The sequence below is a fragment of the Cibotium barometz genome, chromosome 32 (assembly GCF_041138505.1).
Source record: "Cibotium barometz isolate CiBa-2024 chromosome 32, ASM4113850v1, whole genome shotgun sequence".
Taxonomy (NCBI): domain Eukaryota; kingdom Viridiplantae; phylum Streptophyta; class Polypodiopsida; order Cyatheales; family Cibotiaceae; genus Cibotium; species Cibotium barometz.
In genome coordinates, this window is record NC_141077.1 from 1,630,840 (window position 1) to 1,640,022 (window position 9,183).

Genomic DNA, 9,183 nt, shown 5'->3' on the forward strand with positions numbered 1-9,183 from the left:
CTCCAATAGATACGTACATAATAGGTTTCATACACATAATGGGACAGATTGGGGGATAATACCCCAATCTGTCCCAAAAAAAATTTGTTCTCAACATCACTGTGAGCGATGCTTATAGTGTCGCGTATAGTAGCGACAAAAAATAGCGTCGCTTATAATGGTGCTTACACCCCGACACTTTTTTAGTTTTCTTTATAAAAGCCATGCTATAAACGCTGCTACTTCCTCTTTTTGTTATAGTGGTGCTTGTAGTGGCGAAAAATAGCGTCACCTACACCACCCCGACACTTTTCCAGTCCCCTTGATAAAAGCCATGCTATAAACGCCGCTACCTCCGCTGTATACACATGGCTAGCTCATGCGATGAGGTTTTTTCAGTTTTAAAACGTGTCATTTACATGACATTCGTCATCATATAAACGACGTATTTGAAGAAATCCGTCATTTCGAGCCCATCGCTAAGGGGGGGGTTGTGTTGTAGTGCATCCATGCTTCAAATAAAAGGCAAGACCCCAAGATGTTATACAACCATAGGATTTAGTCATAAATAATGGGGGTTTTGAGAATAAAGTATGATAACCATTTCTTATGACAAAAAAATGTCCCTAAGAAAAAAATATTTCGAAAGCATATAAAAAGATGATAAAAGCTCTATCCACAAAACACCTAAATTGTAATTGCATGATAGCTTAAGGGCAGCAACCCCAGTAATGCCAACATCTTGTGAAGGGAAACCCTTGACCATGAACTTAATGATCATCATCATCCCAAGTGCCAAATCCTTCAATGATTTGATTCTTTCCTAGAGGCTCAATGAAAGATTTAGGTTTGTTAACTTTGGAGGTGTCTACATTGAAGACATCCAATGCAGCATGCTTGATGGGCCATGAAATGTGTGAAATGGGTGTTTCCCCATTGAACACATTATCTCTTGCTCGTGTGTTTGTTTGCATGGCATGGTAATGTGCATGTGCCTGTGCACGTGTGTGAGAGAGAGGGAGACTTGTGTGTGTGCATGCAAGTGCGGGTGCATGTGGGTTTTCAAGTTGCTATGTTTTTGTAATGCTTGAATTTTTTTTGGCATTTGAAGAATGACTTCTAAGGACCATCAATGGTACCAAAGTAGCTGTTAAAACCAATGTATTGCTGAATATTATTGTATCAAGGAAAGGCGAAACTTAGACTCTGCTGCTCTATAGATCCTTGTGATTGAACGTGTCTAATCCATCAACGCTAATCTTAACGAAGTAAACTCTGGTGTAATAGTACAGTTGTCGTCCTTGTCAAAGATCACAGACCAGACCTTCGTTGTGGAGTCCAAACTGGTGCTGTACACGAAGCTGCTTCTTAAGCTGCTTATGGATATGGCTATACATTTGATAGGGCCGTTATGCCCTTTGAGAATAGCCAAGCAAGTGTAGGAACCAATTGACCCTCTTCTCCACACTCGTATCATTTTGTCGGCGGAGCCGCTGCACATCAAGGGTCCCGACACAGCAAGGCAAAGAACAGGAAGCCGATGCCCTCGGAGAGAGGTTGTGAGCTTCAAGGCAAATTTGGCGCCTTCCTTTGATCTCTGCCACACGTTGACGGAGGAGTCGGATCCAGCAGAGTATAAGATGCCGATGTCCGGCCGTAAGGCGAGCGCATTGACGGATGACGTGTGGGCGCAGTCCAGTGTGGCAACCGGCACCAGCTTGTGGAGCTTTTTCCAAACCTTGATGGTGCTGTCTGCAGAGGCGGTGTAAATGAAGCCGTCTTGTGAACTCACCACGATAGCGTTAATGGCGTCGTGATGGGCTTTGACAGACTGGATGCAGCGCATGGTGCTCAGGCTCCACACTTTGAAGGTTTTGTCCCACGACGCGGAGTATAGAACGGTGTTGTTGCCGTCGTGGGCCACTGCCATGGCGGAGATGGTATCCACGTGTTGAATCCACAGGCGTTTATGATGGCGACGGATCTGCACATAGCTCTTGCTGACGATAAGATTCCGAAGGTAATCGGCGGTGGTGGGGAGCGTCCGGAAGAGCTTGTATTGGATGCCGGCGGCATCTGGGCGGCGCCAAACCCTGATCTTATGGTCCTTGTGGGCGGAAAAGATTGTGTCGTCCGTGACAAGGAGGGCTTTCACGGCGACATTGCCGATGCGGAAGCGGGCGCACTCCGGGAGCTTGGGTGTTTTGAAGACGAGGATGTCGCCGGAGTGGAGGCCGGTGTAAATGAGGTCTCCGAAGAGGGACATGGACGAGGCGTGGATGGAGAGCGTGAGGGTAGAAAGGTAGGAGCCGGTGCCGAGGGGCACGTTGAGTGAGAAAGGTGAAGGAAAGGGAGACTCGAAGGACGTCCGATGGCTGGCAGCTGGTTGAGAGGAAAGGCTGGCATCAGAATTGATCTCATGATCATGATCATTAGATGAGGGTAAGGGCGGTAGCGTGAGGAGAGATGAAGGGGATGAGCAAGAGCGCCTGTGCCGATGATACGAGGAGCGGGGTCGAAGCAAACAATTGGAAAGAGGGTTGTGCATCATTGTATCGGTCTCTGCTTGTGAGGCTGCATGCTGTATGTAGCAGCGTTTTAATCACTGGCATGCGCGGCGACGACTGCGCGCCCACCCAGATCGCTCTCAAGTTGGCCAACTCATCATCATAGAAAAAACAGGTCGGCGCCACGTAGCACCGTACTGTTCGGGAGACGGTTTTATAATCTTCCAACCTCTGCACGTGTCGTATGTCCACCCCGTTACCGTGCCGCGAAACCGGCAACCCCATCTGCCGCGCCTGTTCGTTGGTTTAGCTGGCTACACGTTTGTTGCATTTTATCAACGTTGAAGGAGACGATCTATCCATCCACCATTTTTTAAATCTGATCGCTTCCACTTTCGTCAATACCGTGCTGCGTGCAGAGTGTTTGCTTTAGCACGGTGCGCTTCCATTCCTAGTAGCGTTGCAATTTAGGGCTGAAAAGTCCCGCAACAGAAAACATCGTCCCTAAACGTGTTTACGGAACTTACGGAAAGTCATTACGATCTCAACTACGACCTTTCCGAGTATATTGAAAGAAAGGTGATGCTTTTTTTTATGTACCAAAAGGCTGCATTTACATCTTTATCCCTGATTTAACATACTTCACGCCCTGTTCAACAAGTTACAAATCAAGGTCTATCTTTCATCTTCAAATACAAAAGAGGAATTTTCCCATGATTTTTGATATCCAAGCTGGATTAAGCTTCAATCAAAACCTCAGATGTGCATCCTTTAGGTGACTGTTGCTCCAAGACATCCCCCTTTTTGAACCACGCTTTGAAAAGTGGTCTGGTACCAACTGGATTCTCAATCAAGGCCACAAAGGTACCTGTTTTTCTTTTTGATGCCATCTTTTAGTCCTTGGACCAAATTTTATTGATCTTACCCTTGGCTTCGACTCTGTTTCACACCTGAATACAAAAAGAGCAATTGATTAGGCTCAACCTAGTATGCTTGAATGTTTCCCCTTCCATACAGAGAGTCAAGATATGGTTGCCTACAGTGCCTGAATCATGTGCGCCATCTCAACCTCCAACACATGAACACATTTGTACATGAGTCCTGTCACATCCATCCCTACATCAATAACTTCTTGAAATACATTACAGTTCTTGGTATTCTAGATTTCTCAAAGACAACAAAATCTAATTATGTTAAAAATAGAATCAGCATACTCCTCACATTGGATGCCCATTTTCCAAGCAGCCAGTCCTCCCATTGTCCATGCATCCCAGTACAACTATATACCCATCTACCAATTCTAGACCAAGTGCTTCTAATAGTTGGGAATCCCAAAAGGCATGTTTCCCATCTTCAAAAGCAGTTTTGCAGCTGGAACAGCACCCATTAGTGAAGTTTCTCTGCACCAGTTTGATCCCTAGAGGAAGATCTCCCATACATACTCTCCAAAGAAATACCTGAAACTTAGTAGGAATATCCAATTAACACCATATTAGATAATTTGGGAAAAATCCCATTCCCATTTGAAAAAATGGTATGATGGTGAACTTGTCCAAATTTTTGTCAAAACCCCCTCCTGTGACATATCATGGAAAGATCTTGAAGAGTAGAATCTAGATCTACAATCTCCGACAAATTTGGAGTTGGCATGTTTAAGATACATTCAAAATTAAATGGAGTGATAAATTCCCAAAATATGAGATTTTTTCCAAATTATCTAATATTGACTTAATTCCCAAATTGTCTTCCATTTATTTGATGCTTTTCTAATGTATTTCTCTCCTTAAGTGCATTGATTAAAGGTCTAATCTTTATCTTACTAATACACACACCCTTTGCTAATATTATAATTTTACCCTTTCAAGCTCCACCCCTACCCAATCTATATGTAGGCCTCTCTCTCTCTCTCTCTCTCTCTCTCTCTCTCTCTCTCTCTCTCTCTCTCTCTCGGATAACTTTTTTTTTCCCATTTAGATTCATGGGTTCTTCCCTCACTCCCTTACTTGGTCGCGCACACGGATTTCACCTAGCTACACACACCATTAGGTGAAATATGGACTCATGGTGGTGAAATTTTTGCACACTCAAGAAGTCCCCAAATTGGTGATGATGTGGCATGTAACATGCCATGTCATCACCAATTTGGGGACTTCCTTAATATGTAAAATTTTCCATCATGCTATATATCATTGGAAAGCTATCGAAGAGTAGATTCCAAATTTCCAAACTCCACTCACTTCTGAGTTGATTTGTAAAAATTTCACACCATAAGCTCATTTTTCTAGAGAGGTGTGGAAATCCTTAAGGGGCAAAAATACATTAGGAATTTTTTGGACCCAAAAAGGGCCTCCTAATTAAGGATTCCTAATTTTAAGGGATTAGAGCTTAAAAAGTTGGGCTTAAGGGAGACAAAGGTTATGATAACCCCTATTTTTTTACCTTGCCGCCACATCAGCCATAACCCCCTAGTTTCACTTTTTAAAGGGAATATTCTCATACTCTCTCTCTTACTTTTTGGCTTTTCTCATACTTTCTCTCTTACTTTTTGAATTTTTTATCTTCAATCTCTACAAATTGAATCTTTCTTGTCAGTTTGAAATCTCCTTTCTCATTAACTCCCACCATATCTCCCTTCCACATCAGCAAAACATTCTCGTATTTAGGTGGGTCCCAAAAAGTAAAAATTTTTATTTTTTTGCATTTTGAGGTGGAAAAAACACCACCCAACCAATATGTATAATGAAAATAAAATTTTTCCTCCAAAAAGCTTGTAATTCAAGGGTCACGTGAGAAGCCTGTCAGGAGGCAGTACATCCATAACTAACTGTCAAGTCCCATAAACATAACTAACTGTCAGGAACCATGAGATACCGAAATTGTGGGAGCCCCAAAAATTATTATTTTTTATTTTTTCTCATAAATGTAATTTATTGATGAAAAACTCTATGTTAGTATATTTTTATAGCAAAAATATCATTTTCTACTTAGAAAAACAGATTTATGTTAAACCTCCAACAACAAACCTCCAACAGCAAAGTTTTAACAGTCTCTCTCTCTCTCTCTCTCTCTCTCTCTCTCTCTCTCTCTCTGCTTAGCTCTATGGAGCCTTTGCAAGCTGTGTGTGTAGTCCCTTGTGAAGCTAGAAAATGGAAGGTTGATTTACACATTCGTATTCCTGAAGAGTATGGCAGCTCTAAAAAAACCCATCCTACTGATGCACAATCTGTCCAAGCTTGTAGGATAGCTAAGGAAAAAAATGTAGATCTTTGGGTTGATGGGCGTCTCTATCCAATTGACCCTCCATTAAGAGAAAACCCTCCTTTGCGTGATTTATCATCTTTTATGCAATTTGTTGGTGGAGGAGAGCTTGGCTTGTTAGGATACTGCAGAAGATTGACTACAAGTGGAGCTTGGCAAACCCATATTCTCCAATCTCAATTGCAAGCATCACAATTCACCCTTTTACAATGTCAAGAATGAATTAAAACATCATCAGGATAAAATGAAAGAGATCCTCGCAGAGAATGTGGAGAAGGATGCAAAGATTCAAAGGCTAGAGGAGCTTATCAAACGACTCAAAGAAACGCAAATGGTGCTCGTGAATGCAAAAACTTGGATGCCCCACAGTCATTCCAAAATGACCTTGAGGCCTTGGGGTCATGCAAGAATGGGCCATTCTTCCAGTTGTGCATGAAAAGAATGGCCCTAGGGCCATTCTTGGATGCCCAATGTCCATCCCAAAATGACCTTGAGGTCTTGGGGTCATGAAAGAATGGCCCTAGGGCCATTCTTCCACCTGTTGTGCATCAAAAGAGGCTATCCTTGGATGCTCCATGACTATTCCAAAATGACCTTCCTCATGATATGCATGGAAAAGAATGGCCCTATAACCATTCTTGGATGCACCCTAGGGCCATTCTTCCTCATGTTATGCATGGAAAAAAATGGCCCTAGGACCATTCTTGGATGCACCCATGGCCCCTTGGGGTCATGTAAGAATGGCCCTTGGGCCATTCTTCCATGCCCCCAAGGACATTATTCCATGCACTGTGATGTATTTTAAAGTAAAACAGTGGATATATGAGGCCCTAGGGTCATGTAGGAATGGTCCTGCCACCTATTGTGCATGAAAAGAATGGCCCTAGGCCCATTCTTGGATGCCCCATGGCCATCCCAAAAATGACCTTGAGGCCTTGGGGTCATGCCAGAATGGCCCCACGGCCATTCTTCCTAATGTTATGCATGGAAAAGAATGGCACTAGGACCATTCTTGGATGCCCCCATGGCCACTATTTCATGCACTATGATGCATTTTACAGTAAAACAGTGGATATATGAGGCTTTGGGGTCATGTAGGAATGGTCCTTGCACCTATTGTGCATGAAAAGAATGGCCCTAGGGCCATTCTCGGATGCCCAATGGCCATCCCAAAAATGAACTTGAGGCCTTGGGGTCATGCAAGAATGGCCCTAGGGCCATTCTTCCTCATGTTGTGCATGGAAAAGAATGGCCCTAGGGCCATTCTTGGATGCCCCCATGGCCACTATTTCATGCACTTTGTAATACATTTTAAAGTAAAACGGTGGATATATGAGGCCTTGGGGTCATGTGGGAATGGTCCTTACACTTGTTGTGCATGAAAAGAATGGCCCTAGGGCCATTCTTGGATGCCCCATGGCCATCCCAAAAATGACCTTCAAGCCTTGGGATCATGCAAGAATGACCCTAGCACCATTCTTCCACCTGTTGTGCATGGAAAATAATGGTCCTAGGCCTATTCTTGGATGCACACATGGCCCTAGGACCATTCTTCCACCTATTGTGCATGGAAGGAGGCCATTATTGGGAGCTCCATGGCCATTCCAAAAAGACCTTGAGGCCTTGGGGTCATTCTTCTACCTATTGTGCATAAAAAGAATGTCCCTAGGGCCATTCTTGGATGGCCCATAGCCATCCCAAAAATAACCTTGAGGCCTTGGGGTTATGCAAGAATGACCCTAGGGCCATTCTTCCTCATGTGCATGGAAAAGAATGTCCCTAGAACCATTCTTTAGTGCACCCATGGCCCCTTGGGGTCATGCTAGAATGGCCCTTCGGCCATTCTTGGATGCCCCCATTGCCACTATTTCATGCACTGTAATGCATTTTAAAGTAAATTCTTGCATGACCCCAAGGCCTCAAGGTCATTTTTGGGATGGCCATGGGGCATCCAAGAATAGCCCTAGGGCCATTCTTTTAATGCACAACAGGTGTAAGGACCATTCCTATATGACCCAAAGGCCTCAAATATCCACGGTTTTACTTTTAAATGCACCACAATGTATGAAATAGTGGCCATGGGGGCATCCAAGAATGACCTAAGGGCCATTCTTGGTGGATGACCCCAAGGGGCCATGGGTGCATCCAAGAATGGCCCTCGGGCCATTCTTTTCCATGCACAACATGAGGAAGAATGGCCCTCCTAGGGCCATTCTTGCATGACCCCAAGGCCTTAAGGTCATTTTGGGATGGCCATGGGGGCATCCAATAATCGCCTAAGGGCCATTCTTTTAATGCACAACATGTGGAAGAATGGCCCAAGGGCCATTCTTGCATGACCCCAATGCCTTAAGGTCATTTTGGAACGGCCATGGGGAATGCAAGAATGGCCATAGGGCAATTCTTTTCCATGCACAATATGAGGAAGAATGGCCCTAGGGCAATTCTTGTATGACCCCAAGGCCTCAAGGTCATTTTTGGGATGGCCATGGGGCATCAAAGAACAGCCCTAGGGCCATTCTTTTCATGCACAATAGGTGTAAGGACCATTCCTACATGACCCCATGGCCTCATATATCCACGATTTACTTTAAAATGCATCACAGTGTATGAAATAGTGGCCATGGGGGCATCCAACAGGGGCCATGGGTGCATCCAAGCATGGCCCTCGGGTCATTCTTGGATGACCCCAAGGGGCCATGGGTGCATCCAAGCATGGCCCTTGGGTCATTCTTTTCCATGCACAACATGAGGAAGAATGGCCCTAGGGCCATTCTTGCATGACCCCAAGGACTCAAGGTCATTTTTGGGATGGCCATGGGGCATCCAAGAATGGCCCTAAGGCCATTCTTTTCATGCACAAGAGGTGGAAGAATGACCCCAAAGTCCATTTTTGCATGACCCCAAGGCCTCAAGGTGATTTTGGAATGGCTATGGAGCTCCTAGTAACGGCCTCTTTCCATGCACAATAGATGGAAGAATGGCCCTAGGGACATTCTTGCATGACTTGGGCCATTCTTCGAAGCCCCCATGCCCACTATTTCATGCACTCTGATGAATTTTAAAGTCAAACAGTGGATATATGAGTCCTTGGGGTCATGTAGGGATGGTCTTTACACCTGTTGTGCATGAAAAGAATGACCCTAGGGCCATTCTTGGATGCCCCATGGCCATCCCAAAAGTGACCTTCTTAAGTCCTTGGGGTCATGCGAGAATGGCCACAGGGCCATTCTTCCTCATGTTGTGCATGAAAAAGAATAGCCCTAGGTCCATTCTTGGATGTCCCTATGGGCACTATTTCATGCACTGTGATGCATTTTAAAGTAAAACGATGGATATATGAGGCCTTGGGGTCATGTAGGAATGGTGCTTACACTTGTTGTGCATGGAAGGGCCATTCTTCCACCTGTTGTGTATGGAAGGAGACCTTGAGGCCTTC

At 44.5% G+C, this 9,183-nt stretch overlaps 1 protein-coding gene across 1 annotated transcript; it reads right to left on the reverse strand.

The window, feature by feature from the left end:
- Positions 1-1,129: 1,129 nt before the first annotated feature.
- Positions 1,130-2,534, reverse strand: LOC147619728 (protein JINGUBANG-like). Its single transcript, XM_086772623.1, has one exon. The coding sequence runs from the start codon at positions 2,528-2,530 to the stop codon at positions 1,220-1,222; it is 1,311 nt and encodes a 436-aa protein (XP_086628749.1). The 5' UTR covers positions 2,531-2,534; the 3' UTR covers positions 1,130-1,219.
- Between the last annotated feature and the right edge of the window lie 6,649 nt (positions 2,535-9,183).

Coding starts and splice junctions, on each gene's coding strand:
- LOC147619728 (XM_086772623.1), bottom strand. CDS start 2,530: ATGATGCACAACCCTCTTTCCAATTGTTTGCTTCGACCCCGCTCCTCG.